At 43.3% G+C, this 26,635-nt stretch overlaps 2 protein-coding genes across 4 annotated transcripts in view; one reads left to right on the top strand and one right to left on the bottom strand.

The window, feature by feature from the left end:
- The first annotated feature begins 3,926 nt into the window (after positions 1-3,926).
- Positions 3,927-26,635, top strand: part of CHST7 (carbohydrate sulfotransferase 7) — a 29,728-nt gene continuing 7,019 nt past the window's right edge. The window contains exon 1 of one of the 2 annotated variants that reach the window (XM_056505816.1): positions 3,927-10,840. In XM_056505816.1, coding sequence (XP_056361791.1) covers positions 4,061-5,455 — 1,395 coding nt within the window. In that variant the 5' untranslated portion in view covers positions 3,927-4,060 and the 3' untranslated portion in view covers positions 5,456-10,840. Of the gene's footprint in view, positions 10,841-26,635 lie in introns of those variants that run through there. The other variant, XR_008841775.1, reaches the window with a different exon arrangement.
- The window catches only part of SLC9A7 (solute carrier family 9 member A7), a 68,077-nt gene continuing 64,347 nt past the window's right edge, over positions 22,906-26,635 (bottom strand). For both annotated transcript variants that reach the window (XM_056505804.1, XM_056505794.1), the window contains one exon: positions 22,906-24,668. In XM_056505804.1, coding sequence (XP_056361779.1) covers positions 24,420-24,668 — 249 coding nt within the window. In that variant the 3' untranslated portion in view covers positions 22,906-24,419. The remainder of the gene's footprint in view (positions 24,669-26,635) is intronic.

Below are 26,635 nucleotides of genomic sequence, written 5' to 3'. Positions count from 1 at the left end.
GAATGTTACAGTTCCTGCAGATTTCCTTGTCTTCCTTGTAGATGTTCAAGAGTCACAACAGGTGTACATGCAGAAAGCAGAATTGCTGCCTCCTGAATGTGGCTTTGTGTCTGGAGCCACTTCCACCCAGCTGCTTACCAGCCCCAGATTAGAAGTCTACTCTGCTTTTGCTTTACTTTACACTTTCATCAGATCCTCTAAATTTCCATTGAGTCTATCAGAATCTCTGTGACATTTTTGACCTTTCGACCATTTTGGGGATCAGGTCCTCAATCTCTGTTCCGCTTTCAGAGAAAACCACACTGCCAAAAGTCCCTTCTGCACTAGTCATCTCGCCTGGACCAGCTTGTCCTTCCCACTATTCTCAACACATCCTTTCTGAAATGTGAGCTACTAAGTTTGGTCCCATATGCAAAACACATGGTACTGCACATGTTGGAACATCTGATGACAAAAGAACTTCAAAAATAAGGACAATTGTCCTAGCTTGTTGGCTTCTGGAAGGTTTTGAAGCTGCTACTAACCACTGACTTCCTCTTGGCTGGAGCCTGTGAGTGACAACATGTGCAAGCAGAGAGCTCATTAACAGTCAGGATGTTTGAGGGTGGTGCTCCATGTGCAAAGCATGTTTAATTTTATCAGCAAATCAAGCTATTTTTACTCACAAAGTACTCTGTGAAAATGACAAGAGCATGGGAGAGCTGAAAGATTGCAAGATATAGAGGCAACTATTTCTATTTTGAAGACTCTGCTGAGAAGATAAAAATTACTGAGGCTGAAATGAAGCATTCCAGCATTTACTGTCTCTCTTGACAGTAGAAGCACCGTGGGATACAGAAGAACAAAAATTAAGTTAGAGAGATAATACACAGGAAGCCAGTGTTATGTTATATTAAAAGCTGCCAGTACTTACAGTGACAAGCTTGGAAACTAGAAAGGAGATACTGCAATACTGAAGTATGCAGAACATATTCTGCCTATATTCTTCCCTCCCCCCACCCCCTTTACAAAATAATATTAAGCACAGAATTATGACCAAAAAATGGCAGGAGGTAGATGCCAAATGGGTAAACTGCTTCACAGTCAGTGAAGAAGAACCTGGCTGTCGTCCTTGGGTACAGAACTGTCCTGATCTTAGAAGGAGATGCTGATAATTTGTATATGTAAATGATGTGGTTTAGAGAAAAAGCCTAAATAGGGAAAATCATCTCTCTCATCTGTGCTGAAGAGAGAACACAGTACAGAACTGAAAATCAAGACAAGAGAAAGCTGATCTCTTCCCACTCTATTTAGACCGGCAGTGCACTCCCAAATACTCAAATTAGGCACTTCTTGTGAAGTAAGTACTTTCTTCAAGAAGGCTGGAGCTCAGTGATTACAAGTCGAGCTCAGGCACCTGCTGGGCGACAAAATAAATACTGGCTTTGCTGGAATCTCCCCGTGCCAAAAAAGCTGTAACCCAAAACAAGTGAAGTAAACACAGCCTAATCCTCTTGCAGTAGAGGGACGGCTGTGAAGGTGCAAAACAAAACATTTACTGGCATTCATTTTTGATCTGATAATCTTCTAACAACCATGGATTTATCTTTACTAAAATATGTAGCTTGTGGTAAAGTTATTTGTATACTTCATTTTTGTCAGAACAGTCGCCACAGAAGTTTGTAGCTCCACTGTCTGAAAAAAAAAAAAAAATCAGTGTAAGACATACATAGTTTTATTTCTATGGTTTTGCATTTTTCTGATGGTTGTCTTGCTCTCTGAGATGTTTGATTCTTGGCAAGAGAGCTTTATTTCAGTTAGGCAGGTTTAAGACCTTGATTTTAGTTCTTAGGCCTAAGTATGTGTCATAGACAACCACACAAAATTAGTTTAAAGCAACATGTCTTGCAGCATGGCTCACTGGCCATCAGTGGTGTTGGTGCTACTGCCAACCCAGTATTTTGTCTTACAAAGGGAAAATCCTGCCATCTTAGAATTATCCATTCTCAATGGCACTTCTCGACATATCATCTTGGTAAATCTATCCAAATTACTATTTTGCATGATGCAAAATACAAGTCAGCTATGCTGGAGACTCTCAAAATACTAAGTATGCATGGTTTTTGGATGGGAAAAGGTTTTTTTTGGCAAGACTGTAACCTGATTTTGGCATGTGTGTTTTTATTCTGTCATCCTCCTTTAGTTGTTTGAGGGTCTGAATAAAAGCCTGATATAAAATCCTGACTAAAATTACTGAGTCAAAGGTGAAAATTACACTGGTGAGTGTGAGATACCGGTGTACCTTGGTGTTTAAAGACACAAGCAGTGAAATGTATGTTGAGGCACAATTTCCTTTGCAATGCTATAATTTCCACACTCTTCTGCTAAGGAGCTCACAAAGCTTGTTTGGCACCATCTACTCACTCAGCACGTTATAAAGGGCAGGAAGCCCAGTCTTTAACACTTATTAACATGGGGCAAGTAAAGCATTAGCAGGCAGACTGCTGGCTCACCACCTGGAAGAAGAGAAGCAAGCTTTTTCTCTCTCCCATTGATTTCTGGTCCTCGTGCTTTGCCTGACATAGTCAAAGTAAGATTATATTTTAATAACTAGACATTCATACTATGTCCAGCATCTTCAGGCTGTGTATCTATACATCTGTACTACAGATGGAGCATTTTTAGAACCCATGAAACTAATGGGTTGTTTCTGCTCTCTGCTGCATGTGGCGGCATTGACAAAGACTGTGGCATGTGCCTAACCACAGGTGCTTATATACCACAGACTCCTCTGGGAGTCAAAGCATCATACACCAAGGGCAAGAACTGTGTTATACTCTCTGAATTTCACCCTGCACACCATACCTAAATATTAGTAGTGTTTTACAGAGGATGCCACCTATTGCCTAGTGGTCAGGACTGTCAGCAGCTCCCACTGCACCAGCAGGACAGGGACCTCACTCTCCTGCCAGCTGGATGCCTTACCCAGGGACATGGGATCATGGCCCATCTCCTTATGTGAGGTCAGGCATGGGCTGGGCTGGAGATTCTGAGACTATGCATTTTAAATCTAAACACCTGAAGTCAAAATCTTGTTCACTTTCCATCTCCCAGGAGATTTCAACTAATCTTAGATGTCTGAAAAACTAGAAGTCAATGTTTGAACTGGTAACTTTATGCTTCTACTGTAGTTAATAAAGAGGGCTATCAGGAAGACATCCACAATAGGTTGAATGTCCCTTTGTGGATGCCCATTTCCTCCTTCCAGCTGCAAAGGGTGACCCACTCAGACAGCTATGGAACTTACAGGTGTAAAAACTGGAGCAATGAGTCATGATCGAGATGTCCGCATCCCATCAGCACACACACGCTGACAAAAGTGAGGCTGAGAAACCCCGCAGCTCTCTATAGCGCCGAACTGCAGCATTTCTGAAACTCACTGCAGATTTTAATAGCTGTCGTCTACCCTAAAAATACATTTGGCACCCCTTCTCCTCACTGTAGCATCTTGCGTGCTCTGTCTCCGGAGCTCCGGTGAACAGCAGGACCAACCACTCCTCCTCGGGACACCCTCGGCTGCTCGGTACCTGTCCTGGCTAACACTGCTCCTTTTCGGTGCGCCCCTTCCCGGGCGGGGGTGAGTCCCGCCGTGCCGAGCCCGCCCCTCCGGCCCTGCCCGGGGGAGGGAGGGAGGCCGGGCGAAGGGCGGCCCGGAGCCCGGCGCAGCGGCACCGGGAGCAGCAGCAGCAGCGGCAGCAGCAGCGGCAGCAGCAGCCCGCTCCCCGCCGGCGGCGGTGGCTGCTCAGGCGGCAGCGGGGGCAGGTGCGGGCGCTTCCGCGTCGCGCTGCGAGGAGGAGCAGGACGAGAAGGAGGAGACGGCGGCGGGAGCGGCGGGCGGCGCGGCCAGCGGCCCGGAGCCGGGCCGGCGTGCCCGTGGGCGTGCTCCCCGGCGGGGAGGACCGCCCGCCGCCCACATCCCCGCCGCCGCCGCCGCCGCCGCCGCTAACTTTGCTTCTCCGCAAAGAGCCGCCCTCCGGCAGACAGAGGGTCGGCGGAGCCGGGGTCCGAGCCGGCCCCAGCGATGAAGGGCCGGCGGCGGTGGCGAGGCGAACATCGCCGCTTCGCCGCGGTGCTGGTGCTGTACACCCTGCTGCTGCTCCTGCTGGTGCCCTACGCGCTGGACTACGGGGCCAGGCGCGGGAGAGTGGACGAGGAGCCGCTGCTGCGGCGCTGCCCAAGCCTGGAAGAGGCGCTGAGTGAGTGGGGCTGGGAGCAGCGGCCGCCGCTGGACGAGGAAGAGGAGGAGGATGAGGCGGGCACGGCAGGGGCGGCAGGTAACGGCAGCGCGGGGAAGCGGCACATCTACCTGCACGCTACCTGGCGAACGGGCTCCTCTTTCCTCGGGGAGCTCTTCAACCAGCACCCCGACGTCTTCTACCTGTACGAGCCCATGTGGCACCTTTGGCAGGCGCTCTACCCGGGGGACGCGCTGAGCCTGCAGGGAGCCCTCCGCGACATGCTGCGCGCCCTCTTCCGATGCGACTTCTCCGTCCTGCGCCTCTACACCGCCCCGTCCGGCCCCCGCGACCCGCTGGCCCCCGCCCCGCCCGCCGCCGACAACCTCACCACGGCCAGCATCTTCGGCTGGCGGACCAACAAGGTGATCTGCTCGTCGCCGCTCTGCCCCGCCGCCCCGCGGCCCCGCGGGGAGATCGGCCTCGTCGACGGCGCGACCTGCGAGGAGAAGTGTCCGCCGCGGGCGCTGCGGGAGCTGGAGGCCGAGTGCCGCAAGTACCCGGTGGTGGTCATCAAGGACGTGCGGCTGCTGGAGCTGGGCGCGCTGCTGCCGCTGCTGCGGGAGCCCGGCCTCAACCTGCGGGTGGTGCAGCTCTTCCGCGACCCCCGCGCCGTCCACAACTCCCGCCTGAAGGCGCGGCAGGCGCTGCTGCGGGAGAGCGTCCAGGTGCTGCGCAGCCGCCACCGCACGGAGCCGCGGGGCCCGGCCCGGCACCAGCAGCAGCATCTCCTGCTGCCGCCCGGGCTGCTGGGCGGCGGGCGGCCGCCGCAGCCGCAGCACCGCGCCGAGTTCTTCCTCGGCGGCGCGCTGGAGGTGATCTGCCAGTCCTGGCTGCGCGATCTCCTGCTGGCCCGGCGCGCCCCGGACTGGCTCCGCCGCCGCTACACGCAGCTCCGCTACGAGGACCTGGTGCGGGAGCCCCGCGCCGAGCTGCGCCGCCTGCTGCGCTTCGCCGGGCTGACGGTGCCGCCGGCCCTGGAGGACTTCGTGCTCAACATGACCCGCGGCGCCGCCTACTCCTCCGACCGGCCCTTCCTCATCTCCGCCCGCGACGCGCGGGAGGCCGTGCACGCCTGGCGGGAGCGCCTCAGCCGCCAGCAGGTGCGGCAGGTGGAGGCGGCGTGCGGAGAGGCCATGAGCATCCTCGCCTACCCCCTCAGCGCCGGCGACGCCCGGTAGCGCCCGAGCCCCGTGTCCCGGACGGGCCCAGGGCGGACGGACGGACGGGCGGAGCCGTCGGGCAGAGCTGAGCGCGGGGCTCACCGCTGGCATGGTAGGCGCCGACCTGGCGGGCCGGGCGCTCCCTCGGGGGCAGCCCCGGCTGAGGGACACCTCGCCTCGCAGCGCTGCAGGGTCCAGGCCCCCCGTGCCGCCGTGGCCTGTTGTGGCTGTGTTCCTTCTGGGCCGGGTGGAGAGGGCAGGGGGGATGTTTTATTTACGAGGCGGGTTTGTGGTGAGGTGACGCCTCATGAGGTGTCTTCTGAGTACGGCATCGCTCTTGGAGCCTTTTAGCGTGAAAACGTGATCGTGTACAAAGCACAGGTATGCTACAAACAAACTGCATGAAAATTTTAAAATCCCCCAGGTGAGCACTCTTAGCAGGGAACTAGAGGGCCTGGAAGGTGGTCCTGTGGGAGCATTGCCCTTCTGGAGCTCTGAATCACTGACCTCTATCCCACTGCTACTGAAACACAAGAGGCTTCCGTGAAGTTGCTGCAGAGGTCGGCAGGGGCCTGGGCAGCCAGGAGGGTGCCTGCTGCAGGGGAGGACTCAGCTCTGCTGCTCCAAACCTGCTCTGCAGGGATGGGCTCTGCCCTGTTCATTGCTGGTGCTTAGGGAGGGGGCTGAGGGAAGGGGAACCACGTCCAACTGTGTCCATCCTTCTGAGCAGCAGGGTAAGCAGTCGTGCAGGGAGAGTAAGCATTCACCTGCTTATGTGTTTTGAAGATGTTCATGGCAGAAATCTTTGCTTTTCTGAAGGAATGTGTAATTGTTTTGAAAGTTGGATTTTTTTTAATATATATACATATATTGATATAGTTTGGTGACACTCATGTGAGATGCAGGTGACTAACATGTTTCTTTGGAACACGTGTAGGGGTGAATGGAACTAGAAGGCAAATGCTGGACATTTCTGGTTTGTTTTCTCTGTCAGATGAGAGAATCCCTTTTCTTCCCTTGCTTCCGGGCTGACACATTGTGCCGTGCTCAGGGTCCTGATCACATCCCTTCCAAACAATAACATCCTCTCAGCTGGCAACTCCTGGACAAAAGCAAATGTTTCCTAAGACAAATTAATCATGAAGTTCCCAAATAAAATCTTACATTAAAAACAAACAAACAAATGAAACAAACAACAACAACAACAAAAAAAAACCCTGAAGTTTTAATTTGGATTTTAAAATGACATGTTCCTGCAGGTGTCCTGCAACTTGTGCGAAAAGAGGGTGTGTGTTTATCTGCAAGTACCTTTGTTTCTTAATTTCTTGATGTGGGGATAGAAGGTTCAGTTGTAATTCAGGGGTGCAGTTTCATAACTTCATAGAGACTGCTTTTGAATCTATTACAGTCTGGTAGTCTTTAAATGGCCCCACGAAAGTGTACAGGATTATAGGGATGTTTACATGCAGTCCTCAAATACAAATCCAGAATATGAGTTTCAAATTGAGGATAATCCAGGATCAGGAAGAAAGCAGTATTTATATAAAGTGCTGAAAATAAAGGCAGTTCAAAGATGTTATGTTATCATGGAGGAGGTGTTTGATTTGCACTGAACTTTTTGTGCTCTGTTGTGCTGCACAGCATGTCACTAAGTTAGGATGAACCTTCATTTATTTTAGCTTTTTTCCCTTCATCTTCCCATCTGAGTGTATGTTGGCACAAGAAGCAGGTTTCTTTCATTATCTGACAGGAAAATGTAGTCATAAAAATGTTTCTGAACAAATGGATCCATTTCCCTGTAGCATATTTCATATAGTTCTGCAACCTTGGGCTTCTGCTAGAAGTAAGAATTACAGGGTCTTGTTTTGTGCTGGAAAACCTTGTGTATTATCTAAGGGATGCTTCTGCATTCTCTCACTGTGCCTATGACACCAAAATTTGTCTCTGGGTGTTCTAGTGGCATTTAATAATGGTATTTGTATAGACAGACAATACCTGTACAATGCCTTGATAACCTGTGTCAGGTTACCTATTTTGGAAGGCTTTTCTGGGACTACACCCTGTACAGCTTGGCTTGTACTGACAGGTTTGGAAAGAAATTAAGATTTTTGTGCATACCAAAAGATGATACGGTACTTATTTTCTTAAATCGGTTGGGAGATTAAAATCCAATATATCCTGTTGATTTGTTCTTAGCAAGTTGCAGCCACAGAATTGTGTGATGCAAAAATTAAGCATTCTCCTCACTTTGGCAGGGAATCTCATCATCATGCTCTTTCAGGTGGTAAATATCTTTCGTGAGTCTTTCAAAATTCACACCTAATTTCACTTAAAATGGTTCATCATGATGAGCAAAGAAGTGTTAACATCTAGCTTAACTTGATTCTTGTAGTTGGGAGGAAATCCACTTATTGGAATTTATATGGTATTTTCTGAAGCTGTTTCCATTTTTGAGCTGCAGAGGTGGGGAAGAGCCTTGAGGGGAAGCCATGTGAGGAGCATCTGAGGGGATTTGGTCTGTTCAGACTGGACAAGAGGACACTGAGGGGAGACCTCCCTGCAGTCCACAGCCTACTCATGAGGGGTGCAGGAGGGGCAGGCACTGATCTCTTCTCTCTGGGGGTCAGTGACAGGACCCAGGGAATGGCCTGAAGATGTGCCAGGGGAGGTTTAGGTTGGATATTAGGAAAAGATTCTTCACCCAGAGGGTGCTTGAGCATTGGAACAGCTCCCCAGGGGAATGGTCAGAGCACCAGCCCGACAGAGCTCAAAAATATTTTGGACAATGCTACATGCACATGATGTGACTGTTGGGGCTGTCCTGTGCAGGGCCTGCAGCTGGACTTTGCTGATCCTTGTGGGTCTCTTCCAACTCAGGATATTCCATGATAGATGCATTTTCTGTGTCAATAATTATTTCTGTCAGCAAAAGTTGTTCACTAGCCTGGTTGTTCTCTGTGAGTGATTATTTCAATTTTTTAAATTTTTGTATAATGTGAGAAGGGCTCCATTGGGCGAAGTGTACAAAATATAGCAAGTGCAATTTTTATTTTTGTATTCAGTGCACCTGAATTCATTAGAAAACTCAACTACAATATCTATAGGGAATATCCAAAGCTGAGAAAGAAACAATTAGGCCAGAGTGAAATCTTAGAACAGTATATGGATGACAATTGCTTAATGACTGGTGGTGTGACATGTGCACTTCAGTCACTTGAAAGTTTTCTAAAATTCTCCTGCCCAAGGAGGACAACTAAGGCTCACCAACAAATGCATCCCATTTTTCTCTTCAGAGTGTTTTGATGGCATTGGACAGCATCATTCAGGGTGCTTACAGCATGTACTTGGTCTTGAAATTCAGGCCTTGGAAAAAAAACCAAATATACTGTCAAATGTCAGTATTGGTATTTACCTAAAAAAATAGAAACAGGCTGATTAGGATGACCAGCATGGTGTTTCGGTAGCAGAGATCTTTGGAACCAACCAGAACTTGCTGAAAACAGGACCCGCATAGTTACATTGCATTTTGAGAGCAGCTAGACATTTTTGGCTTGGGCAGTTTGAGGTGAATGTAGGATGATGTAGAAAATTGAACCGCAACTGCTCGTTTAGAGAAGAGCATGGCATGATAAGCAAGAGAACAGAAAACACATTTTTATAGCCAACCTGAACTTGGAAGGCTTAGAATCGAGGTGCAGGGCTCAGCCATAAAGTTTTAGTATTTCAGACTGAGATTGGTAAAAATTACCTACTTGTGCTGCATTACATACAATGAATTAACAACTTTAATTAATTAAAAAGTCATAGTAGGAAATGGGTACAAAACTCACAAATGCTCACAAGACATTTCTGTCTGGTTTTACTTAACTTCTGATTGTCACATGTCTGAGTGAAGGGAGGTAGAAACTTGTACTGTAGTTATTCATAAAAGGCTGGGATATTTCCATGCCATATTTTTTAACTGCTCTTTTACAACACCATATCTGTATTTAAATTGTTTCTTTCAGGGAGGAAAACTAATGACATACTTGTGGGAAATGATGAAAGCCCAGGGCCAAGAAATACTTGAACCCCACCTTATTTCTACTCCTTAGGATATTACTGATGGAGTCCTTGTAGATATCCACAGTATGTACTTACATACTACAGGTACAATAGAAATAGTTTGGTACCAGTTGCAGTATCTAACAGAAGTATTAGAATAGTTGTGGAGTTACTTATTTAACAACTTCAGTATTGCATGAGTCATTTTAGCCCCCTCCTCCCCTATCAGTCTGGTCATCAAGAAAAGTCCTGAGTTTCTGCATGAAGTTCTCAGTGTCACCAATTCCAGTAAAGCTCAACAATGAAAATGCTGCAGAGTTTCTGGGTTTGTTATGGTAATGCAATTAAACCACTGAAACCCTGAGAACCAATAAGCCAAACAGTGTGTTCTGTTCCTTTCTTGAGCACAGAGAGCTGTCACTGAGACTCTCTGATGGTGCATGTCATTTCTCAGAGTCACCATGCAATCCATGAAGCACTGGGAACACCTGAGATGTTGTTTTGTCTTTCTTACTTAACTTGACATGACACCTACCACCATGGAGAATGACGTGGGAGAAATACCATTTGTCAAACTAGCAGTTTTCAACACCCCACTGGCAGTGTGTGTGTGTGTGAATGAGGGCCCAGGCCCAGACTGTCCTTCTCCTGGCTGTTTTTCAGAGATGAATCCTGGATGCAAACACATTGAGGTGGTGTGTTTCAATGATTGAGGGGTTTGTTGTTTGTTGGTGAGATGTATATCTGGTAGTCTCAGCTCTGAAGAACAGCCCAGAAGCTGATTCACGTTTTAGGACTTGCAGTCTGGATATTGAGTACTGTGAAATTCTTGCTTCCACCTCTGAGATGTTAAGCTCTGCTGCTAACCTGGGGCACCTGCAGTGCCATTTCTTGTTGCTGTTACATGGGAATCCAGTCCTTCCCTGGAGCTTCCAAATTTGTTGCCCTGTTTCCAAAGGTCCAACCTTGCCAAACTTCAATTGTATATAGACTGAAGCTTTTTGTCATGGGCGTAAGGTTTAAGTCTCTTGGAATTTCAGTCAAAACAGTTGCATATTCTTTTTAACTTAGGATGTGGTGGTCTTTTGCCTGTGTTCAATTATTCTCAAAGATATTTCTTTGCAATCATTTGTCACTTCAGTGTTTTGGGACAGGAGCTCCAGTTTGAGTAGGGGAAATTACCTCTTTGTAGAGGATGTCCCCTGTGTTTTTTATTTTTACCTCTGCTTTCTATTCTGATTTGGCCAGATATATTAATGTTTGTATAAAATGGATAGCACGTGCTCAGTAAAAGTGGTTTTGGTATGTGTGTGTATCTTTATTTTATACCAAATAAAATCTGCATTGGTCTTATCTCCAGTGAGCATGTGCAAAGCTCTTTCTTTCCCATAGAAAACTCAATGTGGTACAGTGGGAATCAAAGCCATGTAACTGTGGCAGGGGCTGCATCACTGAGCTGAGCAGGGAGGAGTCTGCTATTCCTGGTTCCCACCCATGCCTTCTTCCCTGTCCTCTCTTTACCTGTTGCAGTTGTTCCTAAGGAAGACCCACAAATCCAGTGTTCAGCTTTCCAGTGCTTAATAAAGGAAGGGACTACAGGTGAGAGGGAGAAGACATTGATGACAGATGAGGCAAACATGAGGAAAGGGGGAAAGAAATTAACTTTTAGTTGAGGATAGTGGGATTTGTTGGGCAAAGGACTTGGGTGTGAGACAAATGAGGAGAATGGGATTTGATGATGAGAGGCAGGAAGTTGTGACTGCTTTAATTGGAAAAGTTGGCTAGTAGTGTGTGAGGGAAGGAAGGAACATGGAGAGAGCAAGCTAGGAGAAGTAGGGACCAAGAACTGGGAATTGCCCCAAGTGTATTGTTTGGAGGAGACAGAAGAGGAAAGCTCAGGCCAGGAAGGGGGGGAAGATGGAGAGGAGGGAAAAACTGGTAACTCTTCAACAGCAGCTCTTGCCGTATCTCAGTTCAAAGTGGCTGTGCAGACAGCTGGCAGTGGACCAGCCCCTGGATGGAGAGCTGGTCCACAGGGCAGTGGTGACTTGCCTTCCCCTAAACCTTTCCCAGCACAAATAAACACATTTCCCTTACAAACCAGACTCTCCTCTTTCCCTCTGTATAAGGAATTTATTATTATTACATTATTATTATTATTATTATTATTATTATTATTATTATTATTATTATTATTATTATTATTATTATTATTTTTTTTTTTTTTTTTTTTTTTTTTTATTTATTTATTTATTTATTTATTTATTATTTATTATATTATTATTACTCTCCTAGCAGCATTGGGGTGGGATGCATGGGAAGAAATGCTCCCCTGCAAAACTGAAATTCTAAAGCTAAAATTTGTAAAAATAAAGTCTTTGCCCACCTTCTGCTACTGTTGGCTCAGTCTGTGAGTACAAGGGATGACGTGAGAGCTGTCTCACCCACCTGCCTTTGTCTGAGCTCCATTTGGGAGTGCCTTTGCAGTCACTTCTGCAGTGGGTATTACCACCAGCCACCAGAACAGAGGAGTCTGGGGGAGGGCCTTGTCTATGTCCTTGGTTCAAGTGACAGATTTAAAAGTCCCAGTTCTAGCAGTGACTCACGTGCATATCACTGACATCTATTGTTTTCAGTATAAGCTTTTTAAAAAATGCCAGGAAACCTCTTGTCTGTGCATGCTGTTACAGAGGCATTCAATGTCTGTGCTGCAAAGTCAAGCACTGAAGGAGTCAGACTCAGTGTCTGCTGCCTCTCCTTTCATGCTCCTTTTCATGTATCACAAGTAGTTGTTTTTTCTCCAGTACAGCACTTGGTCAACACTCACGGTTGCACACACCTGGGGCAGGAATGGATTGTGCAGCACATCTGGCACCATAAGCACTGCCTGCTCTGTGCCATAGGTGAGAAAGTGTACAGGAATCCAGTAGGAGACTGAAGGAGGTAAGGATGGAGGCAGTATCTCATGGCTGAGGTATTTAAAAGCTCTCAGGGGAGCTGGACTCAGTCCTTGGTGCCACAGTGTCTGTGAGATATTAGATAAGTAAGTTAGATTTTCCAAAAAGGCCAAGTCCAAATCAAGCAAGAGCTGAGTGACACCTTTGGTATGCTGGAACTGGCTTTGCAGAGCTGCTGTAGCAGCAGTCAGTGTGCAGATTTGCCTGGTCAGGGAGCATTGGTGGCTCAAGGGATGACTCTGAACCCCTGAGTCAACTAGTCATGAAAAGAGCAAATGTATAGTGGTATTAACATGTTCTTTGTCATAGCCACCTGAGCCCCAAGAGGCTGAATTAATATTTTTCATATATACAGAGAAAAGTCTGATGAATAACTTCTTGAAGAGGACCAAGCTGTGTGGTTTATTTAGTGTCAAAGTCAAGGTTGAAAGAGGACAGCAGTGCACATCAGCATGAACAGCAGTGTGGAAGAGAGGTAACCCAGCTATGAACAATACTGGCATAAGAACAGATTCTTACACATCAGCAATGAATCATTTCAGCCTGGAAGTTGGAAGAAGGTGGGGGCTTTTTTAACCATAAGAACAGCATGGCAGGAAGGGGTGGAAGAGACAACTAGTTTTAAAAGACAAATCCTGTAATTTAGAAATAGAAAGGAACTGATCTAGACCACCATGTTATGACTAGATATGAAGCTGGTGGTCCAGAAGCCCTGGGATCCATAGGAAGTACTGTACAGTGCTGAAGTCTTCTGAAAAATCAGCTTTAATGTACAAAAAGACCAGAGCCCTAGTTTAAAGATGCTTTGTACCTTTTGTTTGTGCTCTGTGAAAAGGAGGGAATGCTGACTTTAGTGGAAACGTTGTTAACTTCAGACTCCAGTTTGTTCTGGAGTACTCTGCAATAGGTTAGTGTCTCATAACATTTCCTATGAGGAAATCTGGAGATTGTACCTCTGCCAGTATTTAAATAAAATATATTGGAGCTGTACAATAAATCAAGAGGAGCACAAAGCCCACACCATTAACCCAGTAGGTCTTGCTCTTTTTTTCTTGAGATGAGCTGAAGGGAAGGAAAGGTGTGGTGTTCCCTCGCCACGGGTAGAAATCCCAGCTGTGCCAGCAAGTGCAGGATGTGGGACCACCCAGCCCTAGCACTGCCCTCGCTGTGGCTGAGCTGCCTTTAATGCTTTGCCATACAGCTGTGAAATGATTAGTCCCTTGTTTATCTATGCACAGGCATGAAACTAGTTTCAGGTGGGCTCTGGATAGGATCTGAAGTGCAGCACTTGTTAAAATAATAGGAAAGGGCTGTGGGTGATCAATCCAAGTACAGAAGAGGTCTCTCTGGTGGAAGATTTGAAAACCTTTCCTTGGCTTTTCACAGTCATTTCAGCTGCAGGTTGAGCAGGGGTGACTTGACTGAATTGTTGTGAGTGTTCATCCCCCTCTCTAATTTTTTCCCCATTTTTTTAAAAACCGTTTAAGAACACTTAGTGATACTTAACTCTTTCTCAAATGGATTTAGAGATGAGAGGGTGAGACATTTATCACCTGTTCCAAGCTACTTTTAAAATCATTAAGGACAAAGACTTCATCTAGCTGTCATATACTCCATTATGCCCATTATGTATGTCCACTGGCAAAAACTGCTCTCAATCATCTGTTTAAGTAATTATTGATTCTGTTTAAGCCTGTTACTTCTCTTACTGGATGCAGAAAACAGCCTGCTACCATTGATTGCTCTGTGATAACTTATTCTTGTCACAAGCATGTAACTATATAATTATTTTTTTACACAACAACGACCCTCCCCCAAATACTCAGCTTTCAAATCCATTAATTTCCAATTCAGGTCTCCATTTCACAGTTTTTGTTTCAATAGGGCACTTTGGTTTGTTCATCCTTGCATATTGATCAGCTTCCATACACAAGTCCCAGTTCTGCCTTCATGCTCCCAAATCAGATAACCAGATAAATATTTCAATCATTTATATAACATCAGTTTCTTGTATGAAAAGAGGTGCTTTTGCTTACCTGAATATTGGTTTTGTCTGTTCACAAGGTTTTTAATGTCTAAAATGAGGAAACTGCTAGAAAGCAGAACCCAGCCTCAAGCTATTGCAGCAAATGAGGAGTTGCTTTAGCATGAATTTCATTTTTACCATCCTTAAATTGTAAATTGGAAACCATACCTTCCTGTTGACTCCCTGTGAATTCTTATTAAAATATTTGCTAGTTGACTCTTCTAAGAACTTACAATCAAAGCCATTACATTCAGATTGGATGATAATAATAATAACTAGCCAATATTTCTGAAACTTTGTGCCTTAATAGGAAAGAGTTAAAATCTTGACAAGCAGTATAGGTTATGAGTAGCTGCCTTGGTAGTTCTGCCCTGGAAAGCAGCCTTCCTGCTGCTTTTAGCTCTCTACATGTTGTTTGTAAATTGGTAATGCTACCCCTGAAGGAAGCAGCCAGTCAGCAATTTTAAGACTGCATAAACTTGGGTTATTTCTAAACTGAGTTTCAGGTTGCTTGGAGCTGTCAAAGTATGTCTGGTCATGCCTGCACTTAGAGCTTCACAGATTCCTGACAAGAGGGATTCCAGTTCTGAGATGCTGAGCTCCTGAGGGCTGACCTTGGAGCACTTCTCAGTATGCAGAGTAAAACTCCTTCAGCTCAGTAGGCTACTGAGCAGGTGAGTGATAGTCCCCAGTCCTCATAGCAAAAATCCTGTCCTTCAGAAGAGTTAGGCTGTGCATTTAATAAACATTATTTTAAAAATCTTTACTATTGCATGAAAGAAAAGGTCCAGGGGTAAGTGTGAGAGAAGTCTCTTGTGATCTCTTACAGAATAGCTAGAATAATTTTGAGCTAGATATTTAATTAATAAAACTTTTTCATCTTCTAACGATGCTTTGATCTGGGAATGCACAAGTAGTCTAGGGCCTACAGAATAATTCCTGGGACTTATTTCTGCATGCCTGCAGGGCTTCATCACTGCTCTACCCATGAGAATTTCATTTCAATATTGAGAGGTTTTAAAGTAGTGAAGGTAAAAAGCATCCAGAGAAGGTGATAGTTACTCCTTAATCCAAACCAACTGCAGTATTAAGCATAAAAGCAGTAATTTGAATACCTGTAATATCATAAGTACAATTAATACAGAGTGAAGTTTGCATCCTTTGAATGCTTTACATCCTGACTTGACAGTTGAGCTTTGGAGTAACTGCTAAAAGGTAAAATCAGGTTGATTTTTATAACTGGGTGGAAGCAAGTGGCTGGAGCTCCACAGTGTCTGGGAGCTGGCTGCCTCCTGCACAGTGGAGGGCACCAGGAAAGCTCTGCTTCCCACTGAGTGCAACTTCTGATTGCTATTTTAAAACCTACCACACACACAAACGCACTGCTGTAATAGCACAGAAACAATTTTCTGCACAGGATGACCAAGGTACAGAGAGAAGTGGGGCTTAGCAAACCATGGAGAAGCACCTTCTCCTCATTGCAGTGTAAAAATGAAAAGCACTGCTGAGCAGACAAGGCTGGCAGTTCTAGCAAAAGACAGGTGCATTTCAATACTGCAATTGCTATAGAAAATTTCGTGCCATAAACCAAGTTTCTCTCTATAGCTTTGGCATATATTTAATTACTCATCCTTTCTCGAAAAAAAGGTGCTTTTAAGATAGCTGTACATTTACCTCAGGTTATAATTATCTTTTTCAGATTGTATGTTATCATTTAGTATTTAAATTTGATTTCTTGTCCCATAACAAGAGAGCAGACGTGATTTTGTTTAAGATTTTTAATAGGGAGGGATTTGATAATTTTATTTCAATGACCAAATGTCTTAGGACACATAGTGGATATAGAAATAATCACATTTTCAAGTTACCCTGCACAAAAACTGAATGTAAGCTGTCACTTTTTATTCTTCTTAAAATTCTTCTTAAAAAGAAAAAGAAAACAGCTCCTAACTTCAAAACATGCATGGATTACTTTAAGTGCTTCTCAGAAATCACTTTGTCGTGGACTGTGGATTAGTTTAGCAGGAATAGTTTTTACTTTGTGAATTCACTCTTGGTTAGGAAAAATAATAGATACCTGGATTAACAAAATTCAGTTGCTTTGAGAATATTGAACTCAATCATAGCAGAGATGGCCTAGTTTTGGAACAGAAGCAATATTAGACTGACAAATCTCTTTTATTAAGTATGTTAAAGAAAATACAGAATGGCTGGGGAAAGAAAGTCAGTGTGCAGAACATCTTTAGCTCTTCAAGCAGAGTTAAATTCTGATCATCATCTCTTTTCATTATTTCCACTCCTCCTTTGCTCCAGTTCAAATATGCAGCTGATGTTAGCATAGTGAAAAATTACTGACAATATATTACATTATATAATAAATGTATTATGTTATATAATGCAAGACAAAGCAGACTCTCCTCTGGTATCTCTGCCAAGGGTGCACCTCTCATCCTCTCAGAGGACTGGCAAAGCCACCCACACATCGCGGCTCTGGACAGCACCGGCGAGCAGCTCCTGCACCGGGCTTGAGTGCAACAGATGGTTTGTGAGTTTGGCTTCAGCTCTCTGCATTGTCTTTTTAATCACTCCTGCTGTCTTCTGAACACTAACCAGGATGGTTCCAAGCTCTTTCTGACAGACAAGCAGCTATTTTATAGGCTGTTGCACTTGTAGCCACACACACACTGGAGATGCTTTTCGCTAAGTGCAACACCCCATTTTACACTCAATCTTGGGTTCCAAAATTACCTGAATATCCCCCACATTTTTTACTTTCCTATGATTCTCTTCTCCAGATCCAGCCCTACAAATCTCTAGAAGACAGTGCTAGTAACTTCTCTCCACTATGAAAACTGGTGAAAAGATAAGAAACAGAACAGAGAATAAATGGTCAGTTATTAATCCTCATGGATTCATCTTCCTACAGTGACTAAAGACAGCATGAGCCAAGGCTTCTTGAGAAAGGACTTTCCAAATATCTTATAAAATGAAGTACATCATTCAGACCTTCTTTGTCTGCATGATCATCCCCTCTTTCTAATAACAGGTTTAGAATTTATAACACCTCTCTATCCCAGCCATGTTGATGTAAATCTATATTTTATTTCTCTACATAATAATATTTACCTCTTGTTGTACCTTGAAACACTTCCTAAAAGACAAGGGTATCAAAGCAACTGGTGGATGCTCCAAGGTGGAAATCATTAATTTGATTTTAAGGAAGGAAACTCCAAATCAGTTCTGTATTGTGAGAAGAGGGCTGAGTTGCTGGCTTTGCCTTGAGGAAAGACCTGACAGTATCAGCCTTTTCACTTCCAAGATAAAACACAATGTTCATGTGTATCACAAATGTATTAAGCTACAGTAAGTTTTGCATTACTATCAGCCAAATAAGAAGACATATTTCTGACTTGACTACAAATGACGACTATAATTATTTGTTCTAGTGCAGCCAATGGTGTAACTCAGTGTGAGACAATGAACTCCACAAAACCTGCCACCACCTTGTACCTGGTAATTCCCAGACTCCAAGGTCTATTTGAAGCAAGGAAGTAATAAGAAATGAAAAGATAATGCTGACATCTAGAACAGAAACACCATCTTCACACATAACCTGAAACTTGTTGACAGAGCAGGAGTTCCAAGCAGCACTAACACTTCTTCTCTTGAGAAAAAAATGCTTGGATGAAGCCTCAGTAAGGAGATTCCAAGCTGAAGTTACTGCAGTATCTTGTCCACATGAAAGTTCAGCCAAGTTTGTACACAAGCCAGCCAGTGGCAGAAAGCCCAGCAGGTGTTTATCTCCACTGCTACTATCCCCACAACACAGAGAGCTTTCACAATATTTAGCTTTCTCTCTCCTCCCCACCCACTGTTGTATTTAAAGGATAATTCCTTGCCATTTAACCTCTTTAGGATACTGAGCTCCCAAATTAGGACTCAGAGACATGCAAACCATTGGTGTGCTGAAGATCAAGAAACCAAGCCTTGGTAATGCAGATTGCTGTTCTCCTTACATCCTCACTGCTTCAAGTGAAAATATTGAAAGCAAATTTGTTGTATAGCTGTCAACATGATGAAGAGGATGTGCCAGGGGATACAGTATTATATTCCAGTTCTACTAACCTCTCCTTACAGCAATTACCTTAGCATTGTTAAAGACACTTGGTGCAGTAGCACCCAGTTTCTCACATGCAAGAAAACTGTGTTTATCTCTTGGAAGGATAGGACTTAAGAAATATTACAGCCCTCCCCAACAGCAGTTGGATCACCCCCAGCTCGAACCTATCATACCATGCAGGCTTTAGGTGCCTCAAGGGAATTCAAGCACCAAAAGTTTTGGACACACCATCTACCACAGCAGTCTTAGTCAGAACAGCGTGATATGCTTTGGATACCTAGTGCATGTTTATGTTTGTAGTAACCCTAAAACACCTCCTGAAACCTTACTGATATGTTTATATCATAAGTGACAAGAGGGTAAGAGCTACTAGATGGATAAACCAAAAATTCAGGTTAAATGCTGATTCTGATTGTGGGCCTTATGAATAGACCAAAACTAATTAACAAGCAACCTGTAGCAGCCAGCCTGTCTCCTTAAAGGAAGGAAGCAAATTTGGGATGTCCTTAGATGGCTTACATTCTCCTTCCTCCACCAGGACCATTGATGAGTCGTGATTTCACCTCTCTTCTGATATCCCAAACTCAAATCAGACAAACTTACCTCAAGTGACCCCGTGTGCTGGAAGTTGTTATTTCACAACAGCTATTACTAATCGGCTGATGTGATCCAGAAGAATGCCTTCTGGTATTCTGCTTTCTGGTATTAATCTGTGTCAACATCAAGACATTCAAGCCAAGCAACTTAGGACTGAAATTCAAAATCAGGCAGTGGAGGATAACCTCCCTGATTAAACTAAAGTCTGGAAACAAAAGTCATAAATATATTACAACACGGAACTGCATGACCTACTTCTCCCTGCCTCAGTAATAACAACTTCAGAGATTTTACTAGTTAACAAATAAATCCAATTCATTTCTCATTGCCTAAAGTTAAGTATTTTAACATTGCAGCAAAAACCTTTTAAGTTGGGCATTCGCTTTCTCTGAGGGAATGCAAATCTGGAGGGTTTTTTTTTTCAATTAGAAGCAGGAAAGCAACCTTTAATTGCAGCATTTCAAATTATTGCCATTTAATTAATCAAATTTGCATAAGTTAGCAGTGTAGCATAGCTTTGAAATTATACTCAGGCACCAAAGTGACGTTTGACTATTCTGTCTCCCTCTCTCTCTCTTTAAAATCTGTATCTAATGTGTTTATATGTGACATTTTCAATCTCCAAAAGGTTTAAAAACTGCAGGAAGTGGGGCTTCAGAAAGCTAAATTAAAAATTATTATGTTAATAAAAGCTAGAACAAACCCAAGTATTTTTAATTTTCCTAGGGCAAAGATTGCTGCTTCCTTGCATGCACCAACAGGAATCCTTTCTGGCTCTGTTCTACTGCACAAGAACCTTTACCCATGGCAGCTTAGCAGCTGTTCAATAAGCCAGGGCTTCTGTCCCTCCCTGCAGATATCTTTCTCCACCAGCAAGTTCCCTGATAGAGTCAGTGCAGGCCACTAATAAAGTCTTTTATTCCAGTATAAATTATAATGAGTTGTCTCACCCTGTTAACACTCAGTCCCTAGATAAATCTTCAAACCCACTGGCATTTTGGATGTCAGCAAGTCCATATGGGGCAGTGCAAAATAGATTATTATCAAGAAAGTACCAGAGGAAGAGTGAATAAAGCAACCAGATCATCTTATTACAATCTTATTCAAAATCTGAACTGGTTCTAATATTCAATTGCTTTGTCACAACTGTTTAATTTCTGTAACACAAACTTAGATAAATTCCAAGTATCAAATGAAGATATGAAATGTCATTTGAGTCTGCAACACAGATTCAAATATTAGATAAGCATTTGATTGAGCATGTTTCATAAGGTACCTCCATATTCATCAGACTAATGTTAACATAGAACTGCTCTCAAGATTACTATAGGCATTTTAAAATCAAGAAAACATAGTAATGATGTGAGGTTAATTTAAAAAAAATATTCAAAGTTACTTTCCTTGCTCTGGAGTAGAAGCAAGTCAGTGCTGCCCTGTAAAAACCTTTGATTTTATGATCAGTTAGAATGGGGTGATTTTATTACTTTTGCATTAGCCCACTGCCCTTACTTTAGATAAGGTATGCAGAAGCCAACATAATTTCTCAGCATTTAGGACTTGAAGATTAAGAATAGCAATTGTTTACAGTGCTGTTCCCACAGTAGAGCTGCCTGTTTAAACCATTTCCTGGCTTTGTAATTCACTGCTTCCTCCACACTTTCCTCCTCTTTTACTTTGCAGGCTTATTTCTACTGGAAGTTATTTTTCAGAATGGCACTCCCAAAAATTCCAGACCAAGAAGTATCTGGTTTTTCACTGCAACATATTAAACTCTCCTCTAAACCTTTGGAATAAAGACCCCGTTTCTGCATTGAAAATAAGATTTGCATGGGCTGCTTCTTACAAAGAGTGTTTTCCAACATAGGGATATTTGAATTTGTTAATCTACATTATTTAGACTGATTAATGTGTTCAACCTATTCAGCAGCTTTGTCCTACTTTCTGCAAGTCTGATTATGACCAAGATTGTTCATAGCTAGTCCAGGGTATTTACTGGCTGCTTTTCTCCTGGATGGTCTGTGTCTCATAGTCATAGGTTATCTTCCCTTTCTTCTAAAGTTTCAGAGTTCAGTAATTTTGGAGAGGAATACTCCCTGCTGATGCATCTGCAACTTCTCTGGTTTCTCCCCTAAAAAGGTCCTCCCCCAAATGTTAAAGAAAAGCATATGAAGGTTAGGCTTGAGAGTATCCAAATTCCATTCCCACACTTGTGCAGAAGCAGACACCATGTCTGCCAAGGCTGAGGTCAAGCATGTTATTCCAGGGAGCTGCTTCAGAGTTAAAAGAAACACTGAACCTTTCATTGAAAGGCATGTGAAGCATATTAGTTCTTAGGCTTTTGCTGTCCAGAATAACAGTAAAAGACATTCTGCTGACCAATACTGTCTAAAGAGAGACTGCAATAAGAGTTAAATTGATATAATACCTGAAGGACCATGCCAATCTTATGATAAAGATGAAAGTCACAGAATCTGGCCTCCTAAGCAGCATGAGCAGCTCACAGTATCTGTTAAGGTTGCTAGAATTCCTACTGTGAGAGCTTTCCCTCCCCCTCAGAAGTAAAACATAGGAGCCATCATTTCATTAATAATAGACATAACTTTAACCTTTGCTATTTATTTGCTTCAGATTGGCTCTTCGGAAGTTCAGCCAAAAAAGAATTTTCTTTCTCTCCTCCAGTTAAAATTCCTGCAGTCCTTTCCCCAAAGGCAATTCCTTCATTCTAGAAGTAAATAAAATTTTTTTTTTGTCTTTTCATGGGCCAGAAAACATGCATCCTTGGAATAGGACTTGGTCAAGTACCAAGTATGTGATACTTCACCCTTGTTCAGGCTTATCAGAAAAGCCAGTTTACATTGCATAGTAGACATGTAACAGAGTGTAAACAGACTTGTCATAGTGTTCCTCCTTTCTGATAAGTGGAGACAGGATCAGAGCTGCTCCTGGAGCCAGCGTCAGCAGCACTTGGAACGCCTCTCATGGAAAGCACCCTGAAAATTCCAGCGTTGAGCCCCTGTTTATAGCAGTGCTCTTGGCAGTCACAGGGTCTGCTCATGGCTCCTCAGCTTTAACTGATAAACTGCATGTGCTCCCAGAGAAATGAATTGGCGCTTTTTTTTTTTTTCTCAGAACACACACAGGCTTGAAAAGGAGCTGTTCTGTTCAGCAATCTCCATCATGGTTTATTACTCTGCACCATTTAAGAACAAAGCTCCCTCATTGCAGTCTACAACTTCCTCAGGAGGGGAAGAGGAGGGTCAGGCATTGATCTCTTCTCTGTGGTGACCATTGGCAGGGCCCAGGGAATGGGCTGAAAGTTGTGTCAGGGGAGGTTTAGGTTGGATATTTGGAAAAGGTTCTTCACCCAGAGGGTGGCTGGGCACTGGGAAATGGTCACAGCACCAGCCTGACAGAGCTCAAGAAGTTTTTGTACAATGCTCTCAGGCACAGTGTGACCCTTGGGGATGGTGCTATGCAGGGACAAGAGCTGGACTTCGATGATCCTTGCGTGTCCCAACTGGGAATATTCTGTGATTCTATATTGGTCTTACAATTTTTCCACAAACAGACTCCTGGTTTCCTCATCTCTTTTCTTACTAACATGAGACGGTCATTATAGATCAATACTCTTTATAAATTTACCTTGGAGGGACAGGCAGGGAGGTAGATCATTCATAAGAGAACACATTTGAAAGAAAGCAGACTAGACAACACAACTGCAAAGTTTCTCTGCAGCAGGAAGTTCATGTACTGAGGTTAGCCCAATAAGTTTAATAGTTAAGGTAAAACAGAGTGGGTATTTACTCACACACAATTTTATGAGGAACAACTGAAATGGCATCAAGAAAAACACAATATTTGGACAAACTGATATTACATCACGTTAGTGGGCCACAAACTCTTTAAAAAAATAAATCTTTTGAGACATGAGAATGAAATCACATTTTAGCATGCTTTAAATAGCTGAAAGGCTCTTCAAAGCATACATTTTCAGCTATTGGCAAAGACAATGATTATCTCCTCATCTGAAAATTAAAAAGCATTTAGCAATAAGTTAAAGCTAGCCTACGTGTAAGTGGGCTAAATACTAGTCAGAGATTTTTCCCTTTTCACATTTAAGATGATACTACAGTTCATCACTTCTGTAGCTTATATGCTGTTGTGCAATGCCCCACTGAAGTTTCACATCTACTCTGCAAAAGACAACAAGGGTAAACAGCTTTCTTTCAGGATAGTCACAAATGGTAAAAATAGTAGTAATTGTTTGTCTGTTTAATTAGATGTTTGCTGTTTATCACACACAAAAACTGTAAGCAGAGTCCATGGATTCTTCTGAGCAATATGAAACCTCCTGGTTCCATGCAAGTTCAATACTGCCTCTCTCTTTTTTTCTCCTTCTCCTATCTGCTGTTTTCCCCGGGCCAAGTTTCCAACTATCTTCATATGAAAGAAAGTTTTACTTTGTGACTGCTACCTGAGAGAGCCTGACTCCAGGCTCATGTCGGGTTCAGGTACATCTTAGACCACAGGAAGCTGGATGTTTTTCTTTTGAGGCACTAGAAGTTAGGCTAAGAGTAATAGTCAAGTTGCCCAAAGCTAAAGGGACAAGTAGCTCTCATTGCCTTCCTATCTAAATAGCTGGACAGCGAAGAAATCTTATTTTCCCTTTTTTTTTTTTTTTTTTTTTTTCCCCTGAAATAGATTAAGTACATTTTGCAGTAACAGATTCCTCAGTCTTTCATTCACACATCTGTAACCCTAATGTTTACTGTCCCATTACATGTCTCAGCCTCACGAGAGAAGTTAACAATGGATCTCTCCACATTCAGATAAACACACAATCTTTTTGTCTCTTAATTGTCAAGTTTATAGTTGTCCTTTCACATTCTCAAGCTAAGCCAAGACAAGCTCAGTTCTATGACATTTTCATGTACCTCTCTTCAGAGACAGAGCTGCTGCAGCTGAACAAGACAATTGCAGCATGCTAGTTATACTTGGATTTGATAAGCAGTTGGAAAGAGGAGAATAACCAGTTTTCTCATTTGTCTATTTTCAGACATATAGAAAACCCCACTGTCAGCATCTTGAGTAAAAAATAGGTGATCTCTTCAGACCCTAGTAAAACCACTTATGTGTGTTAACTTGTTTAAATAAACACTCCCACCTCAAGTGACACAGTGGCCTGCAGTCTTCCTTGATCCATTCACAGAGCAAGAGTTATTTTTACTGAGTCAGTAATCATGCATTGTATTCCAGAGGAAATACTAGCCGGGTACCCCTGTTTGTAACTTCATGATCAGCTGCTCCCAAATCACATTCCAGCGCTTCCTCTGAACTACTTTTTGTTCTCCTGCTGTCAAGGTTAGTGGTAGCTGTGTGGGGGCCAGAAGAACCATTTGCAGTTATTGTTGTATCACCATATGTCACAGTAAGGTCACCATCATTCAGAATAAAATCGGAATCCTCTTCTCGAAGCTGTTCCTGATTCTGAAAGGAAAAAAAAAAAAGAAAAGAAAAATCTTTACACAGTGCACAGCACCTTTCTTTGCCCAGAACACAACAGAAGAATTTACCTACATGTCAATATAGAAGAGATAAGGTTCCACCTTAAGAAATGTTAAAAATAACCTTGAACCCTGTGTTTGCAAATCAGCTTACTGTTCCCTGTATAACTACTGCTACTGGGGAGAGATGAGAGGGAGCTGAAGCCAAGAACTAGGTTATGGAACGGGTAACCCGGGATTTAGTGGCACTGGAAGTACACCAGAAGTACAAGAGGTGAGTGGTACATATTGGGTTTTGCATGACAATTCAGAAGGCAGTACAGATCAAGCACAGTTGACCCACTACAGATAGAGAGTTGCATCCATTGCTAATTAATCAAATTCATTAGTAAACTTTTTATGCAAGTTGATAAGAACTCAGAAAGCCCAAAATCTCTATATACAAGGATTCCTCAACACTTTCCTTATACATCAAGAAGTAACAATATTCTTTCAAACTATCTCCTTACTTTTACCTGTTACTAAATAAAGAATTATTTGACCTAGTTCTTTGGAATGCTCCTGAGCCTTAAAGGATGGATACAACAAAGTGCTTGCTTTAGTTTTGTAACTAGTTCTGATGTGTTGTCTTCTCAAAATCATATAAGAAATTATGGCCCTGTGAATTTATTTTGGCAGAGATGGGATGAAATACATAGTCAGAGAATATAAATTGCTAAATTGCAATAAAGAACTTGATTTCTCTATCACAGTATAATACAACAAGCAATTGTACTGTGTTCCACTCCTGTTTAACATGGTAAAAGGTAAAATAGCTGAATTTGTCAGAAAATTAGTTTTCTTTATATTTGAAGAAAATTCTAATCAGTGCTATAATCTTATTTTCTTGCAACTGAAAGCAATTATTTCCCCACATGAATGCCTCTGTCCTGCTTAGCAGGAGCTGAAATGTGCATTGCTTGTTCCCTCAGTAGGCTGGACATGGATCAGGCTACGTTCTCAAAATACATTATTTTCTTCCACTGCGGCAAAGGAAGGGGGGCACAGGCCATGTGAGATGGGATGGCTGTGATCAACGTGAACAGAAAGCACTGCCTCTCCTGCAGAACAGGAGTTCAGGGCACTGGAGATTGAAAATGCTGATTAACCTGTCCATGATGAAAAATGCAGCTCCTGGCTAAATAAAACTTCCCTGGGAAAGCTCCCTGTCATTATGTCAGAAAGACAATCAGACAAAATAAAGCAACAGAAGCCTCTAGATGATACAGAATATATAACTCACAAGGACTAGAAGAGGTGTCAGGAGTTTGCCAAAATCAACGAGAGAAATGGTGCAGTTCAGTGTTGGTGCAAGACAAGCCCTACTTTGAAGGAATGCTAATTTCTTAGAACCTTAATGGCATCCAAATTTATCATTGCTGTTTTGTGACAGGGTTAGTCTGATAGAGAGCACTGTTCTCAAAGAGCAAGTAAAGGTTAGGACACTTGCTTTTTTGATCACAAAAATACTAGCACCATCTTAAATGTTTAAAAAAAAGGGAGAAATTAGAGAGTTCAGCTATAATTGGCAGAAACAGCCTTTGCAATCTTTAGTTGCAAAAAAAAGTCAGAGGTACAAGACCAAAATCATTAAAAGGGTCATAAAATAATTAGTTTAAGAAAACCTGCTATCTGTATACATATATTTTTGAAGAAGAGTCATTCAAATAAGCATGAAAATTAGAAAAATGAGCAAGAAGCAGGCAGTTTGTGACTGTTGACTGATTATGTTTCTAAAAGTCAAAGAAGCTGTGTAGGTCTGTCACACATTCCCTCTCATGGTGCTTGCCCTTGGAGAAGCACCAAGGAGGGAAGGCAGAGCTAACAGAGCACCAGCAGGTATTGCTGCACCAGGGCCATGTGAGAAGTGGCTGCAGCAAGCTCCCAGAGCACCTCCTGTCTCCACAGTGC

Source organism: Oenanthe melanoleuca, chromosome 1, assembly GCF_029582105.1.
Source record: "Oenanthe melanoleuca isolate GR-GAL-2019-014 chromosome 1, OMel1.0, whole genome shotgun sequence".
Classification (NCBI taxonomy): Eukaryota; Metazoa; Chordata; class Aves; order Passeriformes; family Muscicapidae; genus Oenanthe; species Oenanthe melanoleuca.
This window is presented reverse-complemented; position numbering and strand designations above follow the sequence as displayed.